We start from the raw sequence: 26753 nt of genomic DNA, 5'->3' as shown, positions 1-26753 counted from the left end.
TCCACCAATCTTGCCTCGCATCTGGGCAGGACTAGCTCTAACCTTTGTTCAGGTTATCAATCTTTTTTTAAAGCTATAACTGTGAAATAATTTTTTAAAAAGCGATTGAGTGAGGAAGTGTTTATGATGTCTTATCAAAACATGCTGTGCCTTGTACTACCCAGCAGAATTGTAATTCTGCATTTTGTATAGAATTTATTCACCATTTTATTTGTAATACTTATTGCAGACTTGCATTAACAATGGTGGCACCAGCAAGATGAGCGAACTGCATGTAAGCAACATCACTGACTTTGGTATCTTTCTTTCTTACAGTTTTGGCAAAGGAGAAATTTGTGTAGAAAAAGCATTATCTACAGCTCTCATTGCTCCAGAGAATTTTTCAAATATATTAAAATGATAAAATAAACCTTATTTAAATAATTAAATTATAATTACCCAGTGTACATACATCCTTAAATACCGTATATACTTGAGTATAAGCCGACTCGAGTATAAGCCGAGACCCCCAATTTCACCCCCAAAAACTGGAAAAAGTTATTGACTCGAGTATAAGCCGATCCGCCGTTCTGCAAGCCTCCGCCACCGGCGGAGGCTGGATCCGCGCTCTGCAAGCCTCTGCCGCCAGCAGAGGCTCGATCCGCCATTGTGCAAGCCTGAATACACAGGAATACCCTGTGTGGCCGCGGCTCTCGGGGAAGCCCTGGCTGTCCGCTTCCTCGCTCCACGCTGCCATTCGGGGCCCGCGCGTTCCCCGGGCAAATCGCGGCGCCCAGCAGGCAAGGAAACACGCCCGCTCCAGTCGCCCCCCCTTCCCTCAGGAGACGCGAAGCAAGTGACCGCCCGGAGCTTACCGAGGACTTGCGTGCGGCCGAGGCTTCGGTGCTTCCAGGATCGCGCGCACCTCTCCCAAGCCGCCGCCGTCCAGAGACCTGCCGAAGTTTGGGGAGGTTTGGGGAGGTGCGCGCGCACCTCCCCAAACCTCCCCAAACGTCGGCAGGTCTCCGGACCTCCGCGCCCTGCCTGCCTGCTTCTTTCCGCTGCGGAAAGAAGCAGGCAGGCAGGGCGCGGAGGTCCGGAGACCTGCCGACGTTTGGGGAGGTTTGGGGAGGTGCCCAAACCTCCCCAAACGTCGGCAGGTCTCCGGACCTCCGCGCCCTGCCTGCCTGCTTCTTTCCGCAGCGGAAAGAAGCAGGCAGGCAGGGCGCGGAGGTCCGGAGACCTGCCGACGTTTGGGGAGGTTTGGGGAGGTGCGCGCCTCCCCAAACCTCCCCAAACGTCGGCAGGTCTCCGGACTTCCGCGCCCTGCCTGCCTGCTTCTTTCCGCTGCGGAAAGAAGCAGGCAGGCAGGGCGCGGAGGTCCGGAGACCTGCCGACGTTTGGGGAGGTTTGGGGAGGCGCGCACCTCCCCAAACCTCCCCAAACTTCGGCAGGTCTCCGGACGGCGGTGGCTTGGGAGAGGTGCGCGCGATCCCGGAAGCACCAAAGCCTCGGCCGCGCACAAGTCCTCGGTAAGTTTTTTTGTTGACTGGAGTATAAGCCGAAGTGGAATTTTTCAGCCCAAAAAGTGGGCTGAAAAATTCGGCTTATACTCAAGTATATACGGTATATAGAAAGGCTGATTTAACATACAACATACATCTCATAATTGCATATACAATTTAGTAGAGTTTTCATTCATTTTGCATAGATTTAATCCATGATTGTAACAAAATTCAAGCTCAGTCCTTGTAAACAAGACAGTAAGCAAAAGTACAGATAAAATCTAATCAAATGTTTTACATGAGGTAAACCAGTGGTTTTGAAAGTGTAGACAGTCCTGGGGCTGGATAAAGGAATAAAAAATTAATAAGAGACAAGAATTTGTGCAGATAAAAACTCCACATCAGTCAAAACCTGAGGGAGCATTGAACACCAACCAGAATCCTTTCTCAAAGCATTGAATAGCATTTCTGGGATAGCATCCTTTCTTCCTGCTCACTTTGGCACAAAGTTAACCTACTATCCATTTTTAGAAGACATGGCCTCAGGAAACAACCTTTGTCTCTAATCCTTTATTGTTGAAGATTGTACAGAGAGTCCTTGTTTACTAACCACAAGTGGGATTGGAAACTCAGTTCTTAACCGCAGGAGTCCCTAAGTGAAATTGCACCTGGCTCGTGATCTTACTTCAGCCTTCTTTTGCTTTTGCGAAAGTTGTAAATATCAGAACTTTTACTTTTCCATTACCATCATAACTGTGAGTGGGCACTAAATGAAATAGTCACTAAATGAGGGCTACCTATAATCTCTGTCTCAAGGATTTCAGGCAGAGTTAATTGCTCAGTGCTCAACTAGAGAGTATCTTATTTTAGCTTCGCATGGAGAAATTTATCAGCGTTTTGCCAAGATAGACCAGAGTTTCCCTTACAGGTACTGTATGTCTCTGACAAGCAAAAAAAACCCTCCATCCAGCAATTCCTCACTTTAAAAATACCACACAATCTACTCATAATTATTCCATATTGCTAGGGGACACCCATAAATATTTTGTGTAGAACATGTTTTTCAGAAGCTAAACTAACCCATTGCTTTTGGTGTTCTGCAATCTTTTCTGCCAAACATTTTATTACAATAGGGTCCACTTTTGAGTCAAACTTGTTGGCAAACCAATGCCCGTAGTTGAGGAGCCATCTTAGTTCTGCAGCTCCATAGATGCACACGCTGCGAAGATGTATACCAGTGCAGGGAGGATAGAGATCGTTCTCATAGTAGTTCCATTTTACTAAACGAGTTTTGCTCTGAAGATCTGTGATATCGTGAGCTTCTCTTGAAATCTGTCCAGGTACTCCAGGTATACGAACAAGAGTTGCCCAGAAATGTTCATCAGGTGAATAAGTATCCTTTGACCATTCCAAAAAATCTTGAACATGGGAATTGCCAAGAATATACTGTACAAAAGCTCGACATAAAACGAAGTAGGCACTGCCTACAAAAACTTCAATATTGTGTGGAGGTGGACGTTTTGAAATATAAGTTATCTCTGGCATCTTCATACGTTCAAAAGGTCTATTTATAAGTTTGTAGTGATAGGTAAATCTTTTTTTTTTACTACTGCTTGGTCTGACAGTCTCCAACATGTTACTTCCGTTAAGTCTCTTAAATTCATATACCAGCTCAAAGTTTGATTTCAGGGGAAAATCTTGGCCACACAAATTAATTACAAACTTCCATGGAACTGCAGATTTCAATAAATCAGATAAACAATTCAAATCTGCCTGCAACCTTGAAATATGGGCATACTCAACCACTTCCAATTTGGATGCAATGAATATATTGGAGAAGCATTTGGCCAGATTCTCCAAAGCCTGTTTGAAAGTATTAGAAGACTTTTGATCATAATGAATACAGTAGACATTCTGAGTACTATATATTGTATGAATGAGCCGCTCAACCATTATGGCATCTTTGTGAACAACCAGAGAATAAGCTAAAGGGAATTCTTCCTCTTCTGGTGAAACGGCTTTTAGGTGATATTCTCTCATTGTTCGGTATTCCTGGCAATTACTGGTCATTGCTACAACATCTTCATCTTCTAAATCAATAATCTGTTTTCCATTTATTACTAAAGACTTCCCAATCTCCACGGGATCTTGATCATAGATGGAGGAACAATTAATTTTATCTTGGCCATATTTTTTTTCATAGCTGTACTTGTTTCTCACAAATGATGAGGTACTTAAAAATGGTTCTACAAAGTACCTATCCTTGTGAACAAATGAAATCCAATCAGCTTCGAGGAGTTTAAGCAGCAAGAGCAGCACAACTGTTAAAAACAGTATTAAAACACGCAATTGTATTGGACAAATATAGGAGCATTTGCGTTTCTTCATTCTGTGAAAAGAAAGAATCAAAGGCATATTAAAGACCATTCTATCTGTTTGTAATCGATACAAAAGTTAGCAACATAACTATTTCAGGGATAACATAAATGCATTTCCTTGTATTTCTGTCCTACAATTGCCAGCAAGAGCCTATAAAACGCATTAACACCTTGAAAAGGTTTGTTTTCTTGATTCAAAATTTTCTAGTCTTACCTAAGGAACGAATCATCTATGATCTACATGGCCAACTCCTTTCCTTCGCTTTCTTGTTACACTTACTCTAAGTATTGCTGATCATAACTGCCCCTTCTCCATCCCATTCAGCAGAAGTGACCACTTATCTTCCCTATCAGAAGCTGCCTCAGTTGCTCCTACAAGAGTGAAAAATGATTTCAGCATGCCTGTATTACAGAACACAAAGTTTCATAAAATCAATTTTGGAGTAAATCCCGCCCAAAATATTACAGGAAATAATGTTAGATAGACAGTCAAGAAATCCTGGACTTCCGGTGGCTCCGCGGCGCCGGAGACAGCCTTCCCGGGCTGCCCGCCGCTCAGCTGTGTGATTTTTCGCCCGAAACAGCGCCGATCAGCTGTTCGGGCGAATTTGAAGCCCCCTCCTCGGGAGAAGAGGAGGGGGTGAGCCCCCAGGTAGGGGTTAAGTTCTCCGGGGCCGCCTGAGCTTGGAGCTTGGGCGGCTGAAGGATCGAACTCCCCCGCAGCCTGGGCTGCTCCCAGCTGGCTAGCGTCTCTGCTCCGGACTTCATGGAGCAGAGCCAGGCGTCTGCGACCATCCCTGCTTGAAGGAGAGACTATGAAAGGAAAAGAGCAGGCAGAGCAGTACAAGAGGGAAAGATGAAGAGATGAAGAGGATTATTTTATTTTACTCTCGAGCTTGATGGACTTTGCTTAAAACTTAAAGTGAAAGTGCGTCACAATTGTAAGTAAAAGATGGCGTCTAAACCTCCCCCTAGAACTTTTCGGAGTGCTGGAAATTCTCCGGTGCAACAACAATCATTACTGCAGGCGTTGCATTCTCCAGATGTATTGACATCGAAGGATCTTGAAAAACATACCCAGTTAATTTTGGAGTCAATGGGTGTTAAATTTGCGCAGATGGAGGAGAAATTGGAGAAATTGGAGCAGAGAATGGAAGAAAGGATGGAACAGAAACTCAGAGAGATGAAGGTAGACATTTTGTCCTCAGTGCATAAAGTAGCTAAATGTGTGGAGGTGCTGGATGACAAAGTGGAAGAACTGACTCAAAAGAATGCTATATTAGAAGCAAAAGTATTGGAAATTGAAGATTTAAAAGACAAAATGGATAGCGAACTGAGTCTGGCTCAATTTTACCAGATGCAGTTTGCTGTTAGAATTAGAGGCCTAAAAGAGAATATTAAGGAAGATTTAAAGCAGCTGGTTTCTGAGGCTTTTGAGGTGGTATTGAACCATCCAGCATCTGAAATAAAACAAGGCATGGACAAAGTGTTTCGTGTGAACTCGTGGATTGCTAAACAGAGAAAGTTGCCTAGAGATGTGGTGGTTTATTTTGTAAAAAGGGAAATTAGAGATGAAGTTATACAAGCTGCCTATGATACTAAAGTTGTGATTGCTGGTCAAGAAGTTTTGGTTCTAAAAGAAATTCCTCCAAAGATTTTAAAGAGAAGGAAGGACTTTATATTTCTTGTGCAAGAGCTCAAGCAAAGAGATATAAGGTTCAGATGGGAGATCCCAGCTGGGTTGAGCTTCATGTATGAAGGCAAAAGGTACTGTTTGGGTACTGTGAAGCAAGCGCATGAATTTTACAACAATGTCTTAAAAGCAACCTCATCAACACTTTTGGAAGCTGCAGAGGGATCTGGAGAAGGAGAACATCAAGAGGATGAAGATGGACAGATAGACGAGAATGGTACAGGAGGAGATCAAGCTGCAACTCTTTTGGATGATCCTAGAGAACAGAGGGTGACGCGTGCTGCCTTAAAACGCTCAAAAAAGATAAGAAAATAGGACCAGTAGAAATCTATGGAACTTCCACAACATACTGATAGTCAAGTGGTAGTTGTGTTTTTAAGAGTTTTGGGATGATATGTATGGTAACAGAATCTTTAATTTGGAATTAATGGACAATTTACTACAGAGGAAGAGCAAGAAAGTTTTGTGGGTTAATGTGGGTTAATTTGTGTAAGAACTATCTATTATAGCCTATTTTGGCTAGAGAGGTTAATAGGGATAGGTGCTTGTGATGTGTAAATGAGAATATGTTTAGGAAATAGTGAATTGTGGAAGAACATAGATGGGAATGACGCTAGTTTTCTTTTATTTTAGTTCTTTATACATATTTAGTATTATTAAGGATTGGTTTACTCTATATAAGCTAGAGAGTGATGGATTTTAGAGTTTATAATTGTTAGTATATGATTGTTTATGATTGCTTTTTAGATATATACCTTGTATTTTGCTCTGGGAAGTCGGGGGGGGGGAGGGGGGAGGAGGGGAAGTAGGGGGGGGAGGCAGGGGAGGGAGGAGGGAGAGGGGGAGGGGGGGATAGGGGGGAGGTAGGGAGGGGAGGAGGGAGGGGGAAGGGGGGTTTTCTAAAGGAAAACTGTATTTTAAAACTTTTCAATAAAAAAAAAAAGAAAGAAATCCAGTTTGGTCTAGTACAGGGGTAGGCAACCTTGGCTCTTTTATGACTCGTGGACTTCAACTCCTTCTGGGAGTCATAAAAGAGCCAAGGTTGCCTATCCCTGATTTCTAGTGATAAGGTATATAAATCCTTCCATTCTCCACCATCCAATCACAGCTGAAGAAGCTACTTGGATGAGAAGCAAAACATCTTTAAAGAAAATACAAGAAAGTTCAGTTGCCTCTTGAACAAGCACCTTTAGGACAGTGATGAAAAAAGTGACATGACCGCACTTACGACTGTCGTAATGTCCCTAGTGTCATGTGATCCAAATTTGGGTGCTTGGCAACTGGCATGTATTTATGACAGTTGCAGTGTCCTAGGATCATATGATCACCATTTGTGACATTCTCAGCTGCCTTCCAACAAGCAAAATCAATTTGGGAAGCTAGATTCACTTAATAACCATGAGATTCACTGAATGACCACAATGATTTACTTCATTACTGCAGGATATACAATTGACACAACTCACTTAACAATTGCCTTGCTTAGTGATGGAAAGTCCAGTCCCAAATGAGATTTTAAGTTGGGACTACCTATACATATTGTGTATCTATATGACTTACAACAAAGCAAATGTTCAATTGAGACATTGTTTTTAATAGGCAGTCAGATTTTTTAGATGCCTGCAACACTCTATCGTAGCAAACGATCATGGATCCTCAAAAAATTAGGATACTTACAGTTCTGTCAACTTATTTAAAACTAATAAACCTGTCACGGCCACATTGGAGCCTGGTTCAGAGGAGGAGGGGGAATTGGAACCAGGACTGTCCAATAGGGATGGCACATCTTCCTTGCCATGTTTGGAGCGGCCAGGGGCTGAGGACAATGCTGTCCCAGGGCCCCTCAGGCATTGGGGGAAGTGGTCAACTGGACAGGGATATACCTGCCTTCCCAGACAGAGGGGAGGATTGGCTGCTGATAGGCATTGGTGCCGACAGGCAGCAGATCTCTGATGAGAAACACCTGCCTTCTCCACTTGATCCAAGGGCATGGAGAGCAGAGTGGAGGTAAGCTCAGAGAAGGGCTGCAAGGCTGCTCGGGAAGAGGTCACCCTACCCCTCCTCACAAGGAACACCTGGAATGAAGTGACTTAAGGAGAAGCCGTGGGGAGTTAGTCTTTGCCAGGAACAATTGTTTGTTTTGGATTACACTCCCCCAGCTTTGATTCTGTTTTTATCCTTGCTTCGAGGACTGCTTTTCACTTTTGCTTTGAGGACTGCTGTTTGTCTTGCCCTAGCCTTGTGGACTGCTTTGCTTTACCTTCAAAACCTCCTTTTATCTTGTCTTTGTCCTGAGGACTGCCATTTCTCTTATACCTGGACTTTGCTTGTGGACTTTCCTGATAATATATGGGCTCTGTTTGGGGGACCGAGGATGGCTGCCTTCAGGGTAGCATGGGGTGAAGCCTTATTGATCTTTGGAGGGTCGTTTGTTGAACACTTCTTGAGGTTTATAGAGGACTCTCTAAAGGCCTGCCTTGCCTTGACCACTTGGGTCATAACAAAATGAAAGAATATTTTTTTGGTAAATATCTGCATTAAAGGGATTTAAATGAATTTTCCCTTTTTCTGCCATTCTTTTCTTCAAAAATAATTTCTTAATCCTAAGGGCTTATTGGTAAGAAAGTATGAAGGCATTTTCCTTCTCCATTTTCCCCTGCCTTTTAGAAAGGTTTCTTATATGAATAAATGGTAGAAAGGATCATTATAACAACTGGTGAGTCATGCTACAAACTGCTATCATATCATTCACATTTCGTAAGTGCAAGCGCCTCTGGTAAATTTTGCCTTGTTTTGTCACAGTTCTAATTATGCTATCAACAAAGACTTCAGTCTTCACGCAGTACAAGTAAGCTTAAAATATTACAGATTTTTCTCCATAGAAATAACTTCTGGAAATAAAAAGCAACCCATGTGATGTATATATTATTGCCATATGTGATTAATCATGTATCAGTTCTTTGCAATTTCTTATGTTGAGGTAATAATTTGAAAGAGGAAAATGCAAATATAATAAGTTTATTACTACAAGTTCCCTTGGGGTTAGTTTTAATGGAATATGTTTTATCACTAACAGATTTTAGTTTAGTAATCTAGTACAGGTAGATTCATTTACAACAGTTCATTTAGTGACTGTTTGAAGTTACAACGGCACTGAAAAAGTGACTTATGAGTGTTTTTCACACTGATGACTGTTGCAGCATCTCCACGGTCACGTGATCAAAATTGGGATGCTTTGGCAACTGACTCATATTTATGACGGCTGCCATGTCCTGGAGTCATGTAATCACCTGTTTTGACCTTCTGACAAGGAAAGTCAATGGGGAAGCCAGATTCATTTAACAAATTAGTTACAACAGTGTTATTAACTTAACAACTGCAGTGATTCACTTAACAACTATGGTAAGAAAAGTCGTAAAGTGGGGCAAAATTCACTTAACAAATGTTTTACTCAGCAACAGAAATTTTGGGCTCAATTGTTGTCGCAAGTCGAGGATTATCTGTAATTTTTGCTCTCTTAACTGAAATTTTGCACTTTCAAATCTTGCCCTGTCCCCTAATTCCCTATTTTATATACTGACTAAACTTTCAACTGCAGATCCATCAGACTAGACATATAGTGTAATAAATGAAGTGAGGTATTTTTGTATATATGTGAAATACATTTCTCTTCTCACAAAACCTTCCGGATGTTAAATTTTATGGTGTCTGCCCCCATGGACAGAGGCTTTTCCATGGTTGCCGCACTCTCAGGGCTTTTTTTGTCATAGAACACCCAGAACGGAGTTCCGGCACCTTTTTTGGATGGAACCTTGTAGGGTAGGCAAGGCGGGTTGTATGACATGTGTGAGTTCCGGCACCTTTTTCTTTTACAAAAAAGCACTGCCCACTCTTACTTTCTGTCATTTCTTGCAGAGTTTAAACGGACTGTAAAAAAATCTTTAACTTACAAGTGGCCCCTACTTTAAAGATTAATATGATACAATCCTGTACATGTCTATTCAAAACTAAATTCCATTTCTACATTTCTTACTCAGAGGTTACCACCAGTAAACATAGTCCTTATTTCTTAGGAAACTACTAAGCTACATACTTTTAAGCTACAAGTTTGCTTTTTTAAAAAAAATCCATCTGTTCTTTTATATTCTCAAATAAGTATGAAATGTGCTGCATAATGTAAGGTGCAACTACACCTTTATTTTTTCCTGGAGAAGAGGTAATAAATATTTTTTTTTCTAAATTTGAAAATATTGATCAAAGTAAATTAATTACAGTGTCGATGTGTTCCACATCTTCTCCATGTTAGTAAATCTCTCATAGCAACATTTTATTGCTTGCAAATAACTTACTTGTTAGGATCAGGTTTCTTTCAACTTAAAATCTTACACGTATAGTGGAGTACAACTCTGCAAATGATCATCATCTGTGCTTGTTAAATCATGTTTTTATTGGCACCATCAGTTGTTATTTCATTATGGTTTGCATAAATCTAAAAATCTGATTCATAAAGTTTTATTACATGAATGGAAGACTATTAAGATATTAAAGATACTTTAACGTGCAGTTCACTACTGTTGAGAAATGCAACACTAAGAGATAACACTAAGTTCTGTTTTGAGGGACTGAAGTTATCAAAATTATTAAGATGTATATTTTTATTTATGAAGCTATGAGTACATTAATGCTCTATGAGCTGTAAGTCATGAAAACCTATCCCTTTTAGTAAAATGTACTAGTCTGAAAAGATGCTACCAGACCCTGGATTGAGACACTGTGATTTTGGAGGGGAGAAAAAAAACCTGGAAAAAATGTCCAAAAGTTCTTCTCCAAAGACAAAATAGTAGTTTTTATTTCTTTGTTTATTATACAGTTGAGTATCCAAGCTATGAAGTGTAAATTGTTTAAAATATGTTTTAACTTTATTTACAAATTATAAATTACAAAAAAAATGAAAGTTTCCAAATACACTAAAATAACCCACATAATTAAGAACATTTAAACTTAAAAGAAAACAATTAATAGAACCCCCCCAAAGGAAGAGTAATTTTTTTTTAAAAAAATCCCAAACTAAGAAAGAAAAATCTACATTTTTGAGAAAGAAGCAAGCCAGCACATGTGACTCTAATGCATGGGTGTCAAACTTGCCTCATCATGTGATGTATTGTGACATATCATAACTTTTTTGCATTGCCAGAGCTGGGGTGCGCACGACCTCCATATGATGCAACCGGCCCATGGGCCGGCAGTTTGACACCCCTGCTCTAATGGATCAACTTTAACTATGATTTCACATGCCATCCAACCATAACTGATAAAAGGGTGTGTATGCTCAACCTCATATACAATTTTAAAATTTACATTATAATATTACTGAGTTTAAACCATGTGTAGTATGTCCATACTTTAATTAAAATAAATGCAATAATGTTGTTTAATAATTGAAAATATTGATCACAAATATACAAATCTACATCTATAATACACTTATAAATAGTTACTGATTTACTAACAAGTGCCATACACTACTATAACATGATCGGTTCAAAGTATTATTGTAAAATATCGCATAGGAAAACATATACATTAACACATTAAAAGAAAAATAAAATGTGAAACACAAAGTACATTTCAGCAAGTTTTATATTCAGAGTTTTAAATATCTTTTGGAATTTTCTTTACCTTTCCCCTCACTTTGTTTAATGTATTATAGGAAATTGTGCTGTCACCATCTGGTTTAGTGGATTATATCAGCATAGTGTTTTTACCTCTTTCTATTACTTGCACCAATACTATATTGTCAGATGTCTCTGATTAAAAGTGCTTTATCAAATATGTAGTTATCTTACATGAAGAAGAAAGAGCAACATTTCTGTCTGTGAAGAGAAAAATAAAAAGAGGTTAAGATATTTTAAAATATTTACAATTCCATTCTTGCTTTCCTGTCTAAACTTAACTTTTTTTCTTTAATCCCATTTATATCCTGCCCTTCTCCGAAGACTCAGGGCAGCTTACAATCTAAGCACAAATCAATGTGCTTAGCAATAGCCTTCATTCTATGTATATGCCTGCTTATTAGGGCTTTCGCCCCCCCCCCCAAGCGGCATTATTACAAAGTCAGCTTATTGCCCCCAACAATCTGGGTCCTCATTTTACCTACCTCGGAAGGATGGAAGGCTGAGTCAACCTTGAGCCTGGTGGGACTCGAACCTGCACTAATTGCAGGCAGCTGGTGTTACTTAAGGAGGCATTAGCCCACTGCTCCACCAAGGCTCTAACTTGTGGTTATTTTGTGTAATATAACACAATACTTCATACTACTTCATACTATATATTAAATATATATGGCAGCTGAGAAAAAATATCATGGTGAATAGTTACATATTTGTGTGTGTGTGTGTGTGTGTGTGTGTGTGTGTGTGTATATATATATATATATATATATATATATATATATATATATATATATATATATATATATATATATATATATATATATATATATATATATACACATGAATATGTAACTATTCACCATATTTTTTCTCAGCTGCCATATGTATTTAATTTTGTACTACACTGTAATTATTTCTAATTGTTTGATGATTTTTCCACCACCCAGAGCCACTTGTTGGCAATAGAATTGAAGAAACAAAACAGCACATTGTAACATAAACAACAGAATTAAAGAACAGACATTTTAAGACAGCTGTTTGAATAACCAGGATTTATTTACACAGTAACTGAGCACAATTTATTTCAATTGCCCTGTATTTATCTTTTATTTCACGTCATTCCATATGGCCTATGGCAAGCAAATAAATCTTGCAAAACTACTGGCTTTTTCAGTTAATGGCGAAAACATACACAGAGATGAAAATTATTACTACCAATTAGTAAAAAGAGGGTGGTTTCTAGTTTCTATCATGCTTCAGATACACACTATATGCAAAATATTTGCTACACTATATTGCTGTCATGACAATGAAAACCTATACCATTTTATCCCTTTTTATAACTAAACTATTTACCCACTGGAATGATGCGGGGCACTATTTGTGCCTGTTAATTGCTAAATATGTAGTGGAATATTACAGCAATGAGAAAAATATTTTTTACGGTATCTCTATAGTGATTCATATTATTCTATAAATCTGTATTTTAGACCAAAACATTCATCTCATACCCAAACAATAACAAATAAACCACAATAAATATTTTTTTAAAAATCATCACCCCTAAGAGTGTTTCCACAATCATCTCTTCTATCCAATTAGTGAATATCCACTGTTAGTAATAAGCACAATTATTAATGACTACACATTTGGGACAGCATAACACTTTAACCTCAATCAGTTTTTAAATTTAAATAAATGCATTTAAACATATTTTTCTAAGTACAGTTGCAATATAAAAATGATTTCGACAGAAAGAAAACATTTTTTCTTTGTGACTGCATTTAGAAAACACAATAAGCTCCCCCCACAAACACAAACACATACCCCTCAACAACAGGGCTTGAAAACAAGCCACCCAGATGTTCTTGCTTAATATACTCAGCCTATCTTGAAGAGAACACTTGAGAGAGAAGCAAGTCAGCACATGTGACTCTAATGGATCAACTTTAGCTGACTTCACATGTCATTCAAACATATCCTATAAAAGTGGGTGTGCATGCTCAATCTCATATAGAATTTTAAAGTGTACATTATAATATTACTGTGTTTAAACCATGTACAGTATGTTGTTAGCTGCAAAGCCATGTCCAACCCATCGTGACCCTATGGACAACGTTCCTCCAGGCCTTCCTGTCCTCTACCATCTTCTGGAGTCCATTTAAGCTCACGCCTACTGCTTCAGTGACTCCATCCAGCCACCTCATTCTCTGTCGTCCCCTTCTTCTATTGCCCTCAATCTTTCCCAGCATTAGGCTCTTCTCCAGTGAGTCCTTCCTTCTCATTAGGTGGCCAAAGTATTTGAGTTTTAGCTTCAGGATCTGGCCTTCTAAAGAGCAGTCATGGTTGATCTCCTCTAGGACTGACTGGTTTGATCACCTTGCAGTCCAAGGGACTTGCATGAGTCTTCTCCAGCACCATAGTTCAAAGGCCTCAATTCTTTGGCGCTCAGCCTTTTTTATCGTCCAGCTTTCACTGCCATACATTGCAACTGGGAAGACCATAGCCTTGACTATACGGACTTTTGCTGACAGGGTGATGTCTCTGCTTTTTAGTGTGCTGTCTAGATTTGCCAGTACTAGTTCTCGATCCACATACTGCTGAAGTCTAGCTTGTAGGATTTTAAGCATAATTTTACTAGCATGAGAAATGAGTGCAATGGTGTGATAGTTTGAACATTCTTTGGCACTGCCTTTCTTTGGAATTGGAATGTAAACTGATCTTTTCCAATCCTGTGGCCACTGTTGAGTTTTCCAAATTTCCTGGCAAATTGAGTGTAGCACTTTTACTGCATCGTCTTTTAAGATTTTGAATAGCTCAGCTGGAAATACTGTCACCTCCACTAGCTTTATTGTTGACTCAGCTTTTCTAAGGCTCACTTCACTTCACATTCTAGGATGTCTGGCTCGAGGTCAGTGACCACCTCATTGTGATTATCAGGGACATGTATAGTTCTTCTGTGTAATTTTGCCACCTCTTCTTAATCTCTTCTGCCTCTTTTAGGTCCCTGCCATTTTGGTCCTTTATCATGCCCATTTTTGCATGAAACGTTCCCTTCATCTCTCCAATTTTCTTGAAAAGATCTCTGGTCCTCCCTATTCTATTGTTTTCTTCTATTTCCTTGCACTGTTCATTTAAGAAGGCATTCTTATCTCTTCTAGCTATTCTCTGGAATTCTGCATTCAATTGGGCGTATCTTTCTTTTTCTCCCTTGCCTTTTACTTCCCTCCTTTCCTCAGCTATTTGCAAAGCTTCTTCAGACAGCCATTTTGCTTTCTTGCATTTCTTTTTCTTTGGGATGGTTTTGGTTGCTACCTGTTCTACAATGTTGCGAACCTCTGTCCATAGTTCTTCAGGCACTCTGTCTATCAGATCTAATTCCTTAAATCTATTTGTCACCTCTACTGTATATTCAACAGGGATATAATTTAATTCATACCTGAGTGGCCTAGTGTTTTTCCCTACTTTCTTCAGTTTAAGCCTAAACTTTGCAATGAGAAGCTCATGGTCTGAGCCACAGTCAGCTCCTGGTCTTGTTTTTACTGACTGTAGAGCTTCTCCATCTTTGGCTGCAGAGCACATAGTCAATCTGATTTCTGTGTTGACCATCTGGTGATGTCCATGTGTAGAGCCGTCTCTTGGGTTGTTGGAAAAGAGTGTTTGCTATGACCATCATATTCTCTTCACAAAATTCTATCAGCCTGTGCCCTGCTTCATTTTGTACTCCAAGGACAAACTTGCCTGTTATACCAGTTATCTTTTGGCTTCCTACTTTAGCATTCCAATCCCCCGTGATGATAAGGACATCATTTTTTGGTGTTAGTTCTATAAGGTGCTGTAGGGCTTCATAGAACCAGTCAATTTCATCCTCTTCAGCACTGGTGGTTGGGGTATAGACTTGAACTACTGTGATATTGAATGGTTTGCCTTGGATTCGAACTGAGATTATTCTGTCATTTTGAGGATTGTATTCCAGTATTGCTTTTCCTACTCTTTTATTGACTATGAAGGCTACTCCATTTCTTCTGAGGGATTCTTGCCCACAGTAGTATACCTGATGGTCATCTGAATTAAATTCACCCATTCCTGTTCATTTTAGTTCGCTGATACCTAAGATGTCGATGTTCAGTCTTGTCATCTCTTGTTTGACCAGGTCCAGCTTTCCTTGATTCATGGATCTTACATTCCAGGTTCCTATGGAGAAAACATCTTTACAGCATCGGACTTTCCTTTCACCACCAGACACATCCACAGCTGAGCGTCCTTTCGGCTTTGGCCCAGTCACTTCATTCTTTCTGGCGCTACTAGTACTAGCCCTCTGCTCTTTTTGTCAGAACTCTCTGCTATGACCTTTTTATCTTGGGTGGCCCTGCACGGCATAGCTCATAGCTTCATTGAATTACGCAAGCCCCTTCACCACAACAAGGCAGTAATCCATGAAGGGGTATGTACAGTATGTTCATACTTTAACTAAAATAAAGGCAACCATGTTGCTTAATAACTTAAAAGACTGAATACAAATATACACGCAATCTTTGTAACAGCAGTCTAAAATAGCAGCTGTCATATAACCGCAGTTTGAATACAACTTCATGTACTGTAGATAACTCAGAAAAAGTAAGTAAACAAAACTATGGTAGATCTGGGGTGAATCTGTAGCATGGGAGGACATGTTTATTTGCAGTATTGAAGTATTTACATTCTGAATTTGAAGCTGCTACAGCAGGAAGCAATATTTTCCTACAGTTCCCCTAGATGTTGAATCTTGCTGACACAGTTGTTATAATACCCAGGGCTTTTTTTCTCATAGAACGCTCAGAACAGAGTTCCGGCACGTTTTGTGGATGGAACCTTGTAGCATAGGCAAGGCGGGTTGTATGACATGTGTGAGTTCCGGCACCTTTTTCTTTTACAAAAAAAGCACTGATAATACCAAATATGCCAGCCATTTCATTCAAGACAAGCTCCCACAATTCATGTCACACAGATCTGATCAGTTATAACTTTACCTGATCTTTGTAATATAACTGTCCTTTGAACTGAACAATGCAACCAAGTTATAAGTGATCAAAGTTTAATCTATTAACAACTAAGAATACATACTTGCAGATACAATAGATTTAAAGACACTTTTATTTTTTCTTCAAGATAATCTTGATCACAACAGACAGATCAAAATAAAAACTAAGACAAAGACTTACTGATAATAATAAAGGTAGTCCTCAACTTATGATCACAATTGAGCTCAAAATTTATGTTGCTAAGTGAGACATTTATTAAGTGATGTTTATCCCATTTTATGACTTTTCTTGCCACAGCTGTTAAGTGAATCACTGCAGTTCTTAAGTTAGTAACATTGTTATTAAGGGAATCTAGCTTCCCCATTGACTTTGCTTGTCAGAAGGTTGTAAAAAGGGATCACATGACCCCAGGACATTACAGCTGTCATAAATATGAATCAGTTGCCAAGCATCTGAATTTTGATCATGTGATCATAGGGATGCTAAAAGTCATAAGTCTGAAAAAAGGTCTTCCATGCTGTTGTAACTTTGAACCATCACTAAACTAATTGTTGTAAGTCAATGACTAGCTGTAGCCAATAAGAGTAACTTCCTTTTTAATCTTTATGTTCTTTATCATTATTAAAGATTCTACACAATTTTTTTGTTGCTGTCTTTTTTCTTGTGTTTTATGTTAAACCTTTGAAGTCAAAGATAAGCCACTCAAACTGTTTGATTTTTGATAGCTCCTATTGTTCCATTCTTTCCTATTATTTTTGAGTATAGTACTATATTTTATTTTCTTGTATCTTCTTCCTGGCAGAAATGTCACTTCTTTTTGTTTTGCCTGGTCCATACTTCTGCAATCAAATGAAACATTGGTAATGCAATGTTTCCAGATTGTATTCCAGAATCCAGTATAATGTTGACTTCTTTAATATTTTCTAACAGAGCTGTGACCCACTACCATTGTATTTGCCCTATGTTACATCTGTTCCTTGTGTACATGGAGAACAATTCTATAGTTAAACAAGTCTATTGCACAAGTTTTTGGCTTTTATGCATGTAAAATATATTCTGTTATTGAACATAACAGTAATTCTGACTAATTCATATAAATAGATGAATTATGAAGTTTGGAACTGTACCAAAGAAGCCACAACCCAAAACACATTTACTCTGCAATATATCCAGTACATTTAATAAATCATGAAGGTACATGTTTAAACTGCTCTTGTAAATAATGACTTAGTGTTGCAAATGTTTATTAACTCTGACTAAATAGCGCACTACTGAAGGTTCTACCAATTATAGCTTCTATTTTGTCTGAACCAACTTCTTAAAATGCTATCCACTTAGTGTTTGCCTATCATGTGCACTTGATGTGTTCTAAAAACCAAATATTTAGACTTGGGGTGTCAGCTCACACATATGTTTACTTTGAATTTCAGCTTGTCAGCTTGTCAATAGATTACGTTGATGGGATTAATGGAAATTGGGAAAGGCTGGATTGCATTATTCAAGAAGGCTATGAAGTGGTCTGGATTTGAAAAGATGATTCAGAAGGGTGCAGGGGCACATATCACACACATTGGCAACCTCTTGAAAACTGGTCTTTTTCTCAGAATCATACTATTTCAGCAAAATCCTGAGAAAATACATGTTTGGTTTAAGGAGGTACCAACAGGAACAAAGTGTGCATCAACATGTGCTTTGAATCATGTTTTTTCTTTTTTTAATCCAGATTAACACATAGCCCTGCTGTTTAAATTAGCTTTTCCTTTTTTCTGAGCTTAGTTGTATCTGACGGATTTTAGATCAGAATTCACTTCATCAACACCATTTTCACTGTTATATTGCTACTATTTGAAAACTGGTGGTTCTAATTTATATTGCGTTATTTAAAAACAGGATTTAAATGTATTGTTTAAACAAATACAAAGAAAAACCTTATTGTAGAAAAAATGCCATAAGCAAAAAGGTTTTCTTCCCAATCGTCCCAATTGTATTTCAAATATATAGTTAGCATGCATGTAAGTCAATAAGCTCATTTTAATACCTCGCTTTGTTTAAGAAAAAATATGAATAAGCATTCAAATTTAATTGCACTTTTCTAACGTAAATTAATTCACAGTATGTACTTGTTTTTGCTGAGCCAAGCATTTTGGGAAAAAAGCCAGGCTTACTGGCTTTCGAATGACCTGTAGGATCAGGACCAACTGTACATTGGGGGTGAGGGTGGGATCATTCCAAAGAGCCCACTAGGCAGTGCTTTTTTTGTAAAAGAAAAAGGTGCCGGAACTCACACATGTCATACAACCCGCCTTGCCTACCCTACAAGGTTCCATCCAAAAAAGGTGCCGGAACTCCGTTCTGAGCGTTCTATGAGAAAAAAAGCCCTGCCACTAGGTAACATTGTTTCAGAGAAGGGACCTGAAGTGTGTCTTCTTTGTGGAGCATGTGGCATGGGGAGATACCTTTGGGACATGATGATCCTTAAAATTTCTCATAAATAACTATGCCAGGTTGATTATAGAAGGAGGAACAGCTAAAGCCAGATAAATTCCCTAAGTCACACCTACACCATTATGCTCTGTTTGTCATTGGCTGCTTCTCTTGTTGGCTGGAAGTTGGCAAAGCCAGCAGAGAAAACCGATCGCCTTGAATATAACGAGTGGGATAGTTACAGACCAGGACAATGCCATCAGCAGTGACTTGGAACAGATGTAAACAAAAAAGGCAGCAGAATAGGGACTGGCAATGGGGACAGCAAGTTTTATGCTGCTGCTGTTTTACACTTTAACTCAGTAGATAAGCTACAAATTATCCAAACACATTGCAGCCTTGCATGTTGTGAATGCTATTATTTATTTATTTATGTGCAAGAAAGGCTGCTATGGCTTGCTCAATTAACTGTTAAGATAAACCAAGTTTTAACCTGATATATAGGCTTAGCAGAATAGAAAGTCTTGTACTAGATTAGCCAGAAGACCTCTAGATGCTCATGACTCCAGCACTGAAATTCCATTACAGGTAGTCCTTGACTTACGACCACAATTGAGCCCAAAATTTTTGCTGTTAAGTGAGACATTTGTTAAGTGAGTTTTGCTCCATTTTACAACTTTTCTTGCCACAGATGTTAAGTTAATCACTGCAGTTGATAAGTTAATAACTTGGTTATTAAGTGAATCTGACTTCCTCATTGACATGGCTTATCAGAAGATTGCAAAAGGTGATCACGTGATCCAGTAAAGGTCATAACTATGAACCAGTTGCCAAGCATCTGAATTTTGATCACATGATCATGGGGATGCTGCAAAAGTTGTAACTATGAAAAATGGTCATAAGTCACATTTTTCAGTGCCGTTGTAACTTTGAATGGTCACTAAACAAACTGTTGCAATTTGAGTACTACATGTAGCTGATTTTATCCTTTTACTTTCTTTCATAAGCATTATTGCAGAAAATTGGGCGGTTTCTTTCTCCATCCAAAAAAAGCTCAGTTTCCAAAGACAAACTTAATAATATTTAGTAGTATCTAGGATATCTGTTACTGAATGTTATTCCATAAATTTCTCAGTATCATTATTCAGATCACATATACTTCAAGAGCCACCAACTTATACTCTATAAAGTATAAAGTACATATAAGTGTTTTCCCATAACTTAAATCCATTGTTGCATATCCTGCAGAGAGGAGATCCTGATCTTCTTCAGTGAGATATGATTGCAGGATTTGTAGAGCACCATCATATTCTCCTATCAATCTATTGAAGGCTAAATATGCACAGCTCCTTCACTCTCTCAGCATAAGACTTGGTTTCTAGACCCTTAATCTCCCTCACCACTTTTTCTGACTCTATTCCAAAGTATAGAATCCAGAACTGGACAAATCATTAATATTTCCTTTATATTAATGTTAACAATAACAACAATAAATGTACTTATTTTAGATAATTGGGCACAGGTATTGGCCTGGCACTACAGTACATACAGAAAATTGTTCCCATACTCCTTATGCAGACAAACAATGGGTCAGCATGAAGGCAATCAGAATGTTGCAAAAATTGAGGAAATCACTAGATGAAGCAAAGAGATACAGAAGATCCTCAACTCTTTGCTGCCCTCTAGTCTTCCCCTAGATCAGGGGTAAGCAACCTCGGCTCTTTTATGCTGACTCAGGAATTCTGGGAGTTGAAGTCCATGAGTCATAAAAGAGCTGAGGTTGCCTACCCCTGATCTTGACTTTGGCAGTCTAGGTTTCGCAACTTTGTCAGCAGCCTGGATATGATTACAATCTGGGTAACTTCCTTAAATGATTCTTTCTGTGGAGAAAATATCCTCAGATGAACGCAATATGGAAATACCCTAACCCTTAACTTGTCCTGCAAGGTAATTACCACTGCATAGGACAACACATAGGACTACACAAGAAGAGGGCACGTTCATGCAACATGCTGAACTTGTACCCTGGCTGAGAAACCATAAGTGCTACTTATACATACCATGCAAAGCTAAAATTTAAAAAAAACCCAGCGCCATTAAACGTGAAGATCTGATTTACAGACTATACTAAGATGATGGCTTATCCCAAGTCGTTGGTAACCATGGCTAATAACTTAGCTTGCTGTACAACCTGGTACAGACACCTATGAAGTAAAGTTATTTTCCAGGCACAGCGAAAAGGAGAAGGTTTTCTTCAGCCTGCTGTTCTAAGCAGCCAACCTCTTAGAGCCAGGCTCCCAGAAATTAAGCAAACTTAACATCTTGCATTGTAAAGACAGAATGTTGCAAAGGTCTTAAAGGTAAAGGTAAAGGTACCCCTGCACATGCGTGCTAGTCGTTTCCGACTCTAGGGGCCGGTGCTCATCTCCGTTTCAAAGCCGAAGAGCCAGCGCTTGTCCGAGGACGCCAGAGGCGCACGGAACACTGTTACCTTCCCACCGCAGTGGTCCCTATTTTTCTACTTGCATTTTTACGTGCTTTCAAACTGCTAGGTTGGCAGAAGCTGGGACGAGTAACAGGCGCTCGCTCTGTTACGCGGCACTCGGGATTCGACCCGCCAAACTGCCGACCTTCTTACAGCCAGGCTAAAATTAAATTCGGGGAAATGGTCAGTCACATCCTCTGCAATCACAGGAAGCACCCAAGAACTGCCTGAGATTCCAAAACCAAATGCTGGAGAGCGAGCCAAGCCAAGCCAATTCCAAACTGAGATGGGGGGAAGAACAGGGTGGAAAGTATTTACATTACCGTCCAGACGAAACTATTCCCAGGAAGGCGTTGAAGGCTGGCCAGCCTCGGTTTCTAAAGTGAAAGGGTGCTCTGGTTTTCTCTACTTCCAGCGGGGCGAAGACAGGCAGATGGAAAGTTATTCGCCTCTCTGAAAAGTGAACTCTTACTTCGGAGAGCGCCGTCGCGCGGGAGGAGCGAGACCCTAGCTGGCTGCGGTCCGACCGGGAGGGAGAGCAGGGCGTCCCCCTGGCCTGGCCGCGCGCGCACTTGGCCGGTCCCCCTCTTGCCTTGCCGCCCCAGTTGGTGCCTCCGAGAAAGCAAGCGCGAAGAAACAGTTGCGGCTCCAAGTGAAGCTTCCGTGACGCGGGCGAAGGAGGCGCGGCGCTAGCTCCTCCACACCAAAAAGGGAGGAGCGCAACTGCCGCGGCATATTTTTTCGAGTCCGTCCCGGGCCGTCTCCACCAGCAACGCGCGAGGGTTTCGCCCCCAAGCGCACCTGCCAGCTGCGGGTTCTGGTGTGCCGCCGTCGCGGGTGCTCTACCAGCGTTTCCCAACCGTAGGAACTTGAAGATGCGTGGATTTCAACTCCCAGAATTCCCCAGCCAGCTATGCTGGCTGGGGAATTCTGGGAGTTGAAGTCCACGCATCTTCAAGTTCCTACGGTTGGGAAACGCTAGTCTAAGTCTCCGGCCCGCAGACCTTCCTGATCCGCTTCGGTTCTTCGGTGAGAGTCAAGCGTTCGCTCCGCAGGACAACTGGCGTACGTAGCCTTGCAGCCTCGGTGCCAAAGCGCCTCCAGTAAAGCGCTCCACTCGCGATCTTGGTGACCTAAATATGAAGCATCCACGTTCTGGACAGCGAAGCCGGTTGTCGGTTTCATCCCTGTCGCGCCTTTTCCCCAGCCTAGACAAATGAGGGAAACCCTTCTAAACCTGACTTCTGGAATACTTTCAGCCTATTTAAAAAAAAAACATAGTGGAGCCCTGGTCACGTGACCTGGAAGGCAGTGGAATGGGGGCTTAGCATGAGATTAGCCACTTTCTGAGCAGCTGCCCAATTGCCTCTTCCATGAGGAGACATTAAGGGTTTTTTTCCCTCGATTTTCTTTTCTGAAAGTACACTTCTTCCTGAGAAACTAGACAAAGCCCTTTTTGAGACGTTAACCATGCCCACATTCCTGCTGCAGGCTAAGCTGCTGCTTATCCAACCACTCCCTTGGCTCTCCCTGTTCTCCATGTCTCCTAAGGTCACTCCCAGATACTATTATAGTGCTCTTCAACATTTTTTTTAATAAACGACATAGGCAAGGGAAAGAAGGGATGGTCAGCAAATTTACAACAACCCCAAATGGAAATTTTTAACACTTTGGGAGAAAAGATCAAGTTAAAAAGAACTTTCCCAACAAAATGTAGTTCAGTGGTAATAATAATAATAATAATAATAATAATAATAATAATAATAATAATAATAATAATAATAATAATAATAATAATAATAATAATAATAATAATAATAATAATAATAATAATAATAAAGTTGGATGTAGTCCAACCCCCTGCTCAGGCAGGAAACCCTGTACCGTTTCGGACAAATGGCTGTCCAGTCTCTTCTTAAAAACTTCCAGTGTTGGAGCATTCACCACCTCTGGAGGCAGGTTGTTCCATTGATTAATTGTTCTAACTGTCAGGAAAGTTCTCCTTAGTTCTTTTTTTTTATTGAAAAGTTTTAAAATACATTTTATCTTTAACAATCCCCCCCTCCCCCTCCCCTACCAATCCCTCCCTACCCCTCCCCCCCTTTCCCCCCTCCCCCCGACTTCCCAGAGCTAAGTACAGGGTATAAAAACAAAGAACAATCATAAACATCCATATGCTACCAACAATAAATTCTCAAATCTATCACTCTCTAGCTCATATAAGATAACTACAGACAATACTAATATTTCATATAGAAAAAAAAAAGAAAATAGAAAGGAAGACTTATTCAAATGCTAAATGAAACTTTTTAGTCCCATATTTCTTCTGGATATATTCAATCCATTTTTTCCACTCCATAATATAGCGTTCTTGCGAATGATCTTTCAAATAAGCCGAGATCTTTGCCATTTCTGCCAGGTCAGAAACCTTTAAAGTCCATTCTTCTATAGTCGGCAGTTCCTCCTTCTTCCAATACTGACCTATTAAAAGTCTTGCTGCTGTAATTAAATTTAACATCAACTTAGTGTCCACAACAGTAGCATCTGTAATTATACCCAACAAAAAGAATTGCGGACAAAACTTTATCTTTTGCTTGAAGATCTTCTGCATATTCCACCAAATTTTTATCCAAAAAGCCTTGACCTTTTTACAAGTCCACCATATGTGAAAATATGTTGCATCTTCACCACCACACCTCCAGCATTTTGGCTGGTAGCTCGGATACATACTTGCAAGCTTTTTAGGATCTAAATGCCATCTATAAAACATTTTATAAAAGTTCTCTCTTAAGTTTTGAGCTTGTGTAAATTTTACGTTCCTCACCCAGATCTTTTCCCACGTGTCCATTGTAATAACTTCTTGGATGTTCTGGGCCCATTTTATCACTATCACTATCTCCTTAGTTCTAAGTTGCTTCTCTCTTTGATTAGTTTCCATCCATTGCTTCTTGTCCTGCCTTCAGGTGCTTTGGATAATAGCTTGATTCCCTCTTCTTTGTGGCAGCCCCTGAGATATTGGAACACTGCTATCATGTCACCCCTAGTCCTTCTAGAACAGGCATGTCAAACTGCCGGCACATGGGTCAGATGCGTCACGCTGAAACTGCGCCCACCCCATTGCTGGCAATGGGGAAAAAGTCACGATACGTCACATGACATCACGTGATGTCGCAAGTTTGACATGCCTGTTCTAGAATAATATCACCCTAGTGATCTTGATCATTTTACCCTGACAAACATTTAGCAGCTCTTAAAGGTCTGACTATTTTCCAAGTCTTTCTGTAGAGTGAAAACTAAGCCCTTGTTGAACAGGTTTTTTTTTTGTATATTTGTCATCTGACCACTCACTTCTTTTCTAGTTTTTGTTTTCTTTTTGAACTTTAAGTTTCCCCAATTCATTAGAAATTGGGCAGCCTTTAAATTGCTTCTTTGTATGCTAAAAAACCCCTGTTAATTTCCTCATCTTTAAGTTCCTGTAAATTACTATGTTACTGTAGAGGCTACAATTAACTCGTTCAAATACTCCAGCTCCTGTAGAACAGCAGTAGCTGTGGCACCTAGATCAGTTGGGCCATACAGAATAATAATAATAATAATAATAATAATAATAATAATAATAATAATAATAATAATAATAATAATAATAATAATAAGAAGAAGAAGAAGAAGAAGAAGAAGAAGAAGAAGTAGTAGTAGTAGTAGTAGTAGTTGGAAGGGACCTTGGAGGTCATCTAGTCCAACCCCCTGCTAAGGCAGGAAACCCTATACCATTTCAGACAAATGGCTGTCCAGTCTCTTCTTAAAAACTTCCAGTGTTGGAGCATTCACAGCTTCTGGAGGCTTGAGTAAATTACCAAACATGCTGCAGTAAATAAAATGTTAATTCTGCAAAAGTTTTAAAAATGATTTTTTTCATGAAGGAATTGATTCAAGGTAAAATTATTATGACAGTCTCTTCTTAAAAACTTCCAGTGTTGGAGCATTCACAGCTTCTGGAGGCAGGTTGTTCCACTGGTTAATTGTTCTAACTGTCAGGAGGTTTCTCCTTAGTTCTAGGTTGCTTCTCTCTTTGATTAGTTTCCATCCATTGCTTCTTGTCCTGCCTTTGAGCGCTTTGGAGAATAGCTTGAGTCCCTCCTCTTTGTGGCAGCCCATGAGATATTGAAAGACTGCTATCATGTCCCCCCTCGTCCTTCTCTTCATTAAACTAGACATACCCAATTCCAGCAGCTGTTCCTTATATGTTTTAGTCTCCAGTCCCCTAATCATCTTTGTTGCTCTTGGTCAGAACAATACAAGGAGGATACAGAGGGACTAAAGAGAAGAGGCTAAATTTTATGAACTGGGTATGTTTAACTGAAAGAAGACTGAGGGGAGACATGATAGGTGTCTTCCAATGTTTAAAGGGCTCTCACAAGGGAAAGGGTGTGGATTTATTCTCTGTAATGCCCACCTGAAAGCAATGAGTAGAAGCTTTACAGAAAGAGATCCAAACTCAAAATAAGGAATACCATATTTTTCCGTGTATAAGACGCAGTTCAAAAATCAAGTGCGTCTTATACAAGTGCAGTGTCTTATACACAAAAAAATAATGGTAACCCCTGCAGCCCAGGGCATGCCTATGTGGGTTCTTTACATGCCGCTGCCATGCCGCTTGGTGCAGTAGGATATCACTGGTCTGAGATGCCACCTGGTACTGGAGGATCGTGCTGCTCCAAGGATGCCGCTGGTCCCACTGAAGCCACCTTCTATGACCCATTTTTCACCGGCGCAGCTCGGGCTGAAGCTGCAAGAGGCCCCGGGAAGCCACCTCAGTACAGTGATTGACGGTCGAGGGGGTGGGCGGGACTAAGCCTGCAGAGCGCCATCTGATTGGAGGAAGTTGCCTCCCTTGTGTGATGGTACTGAGAAGTACCAGTAATCGGGGGGCGTCTTATACAAGGGTGCGTCTTATAGACGAAATAATACAGTAATTTCTTAATAATGAGAGCTATTAAAAAGTAGAGCAGACTATTCCTGGAGTTAATCCATCATGGAGATTTTCAAGAAAAGATTGGACAGCCATTTATCCAGGATGGTTTGAGGATTCCTGTCCAGGGAATCAAAAAACTTTGAAGATCCCTTTCAAATCTATGATTCTATGACTTCTAACTAAATTACAACAGGACAGAGTGGAACTTTTAATAAAAGTATCAGGCATTGTTAGCAATGGGAGATGCTTTTGAAGAAATTAAATAAAGGGTTTGTAATCTCTTTCACACAAACTTTAACTTGTCCCATGGGAAGCTGTTCTTTGTATTTAGTCAGCTTGGTTGTTTACAATTTCATCAGTTGTTCACTGACAAATTTCCAGTATACACATTTCGCAAGGCTGTAGTTTCTGTTTATTCGTAATAAAAGACAAGACATCTGCCAATAAGGTGTGGTAACTTGGGAAAAGTGGAATTTGTAATAACAGTTTTTTCTATGTTGCAATTATGAAGATGTTCTGTTATTGTTGTTGTTGTTAGTTGCAAAGTCGTGTCCGACCCATCACAACCCCATGGACAACATTCTACCAGGCCTTCCTGTCCTCTACCATCTTCTGGAGTCCGTT

General features: G+C 39.9%; 1 protein-coding gene across 2 annotated transcripts; it reads right to left on the bottom strand.

Moving 5' to 3' along the window:
• Positions 1 to 1612: 1612 nt before the first annotated feature.
• GCNT4 (glucosaminyl (N-acetyl) transferase 4) lies at positions 1613 to 21755 on the bottom strand. Of its 2 annotated transcripts, none has more exons than XM_081315570.1 (2): positions 21481 to 21755; positions 1613 to 3873 (listed from the first exon to the last, which is right to left on the bottom strand). In XM_081315570.1, exon 2 carries the CDS (start codon positions 3870 to 3872, stop codon positions 2508 to 2510), a length of 1365 nt encoding a protein of 454 aa, XP_081171696.1. In that variant the 5' UTR covers position 3873; positions 21481 to 21755; the 3' UTR covers positions 1613 to 2507. The 2 variants fall into 2 exon arrangements, with proteins under 2 accessions (XP_081171696.1, XP_081171695.1); XM_081315569.1 differs by lacking the exon at positions 21481 to 21755 and adding an exon at positions 4143 to 4260.
• Positions 21756 to 26753: the final 4998 nt, after the last annotated feature.

This window comes from Vipera berus (assembly GCF_964194415.1).
Source record: "Vipera berus genome assembly, chromosome: 2".
Classification (NCBI taxonomy): domain Eukaryota; kingdom Metazoa; phylum Chordata; class Lepidosauria; order Squamata; family Viperidae; genus Vipera; species Vipera berus.
The sequence above is the reverse complement of the archived record's forward strand: the minus strand, read 5'-3'. Positions and strand labels throughout refer to the sequence as shown.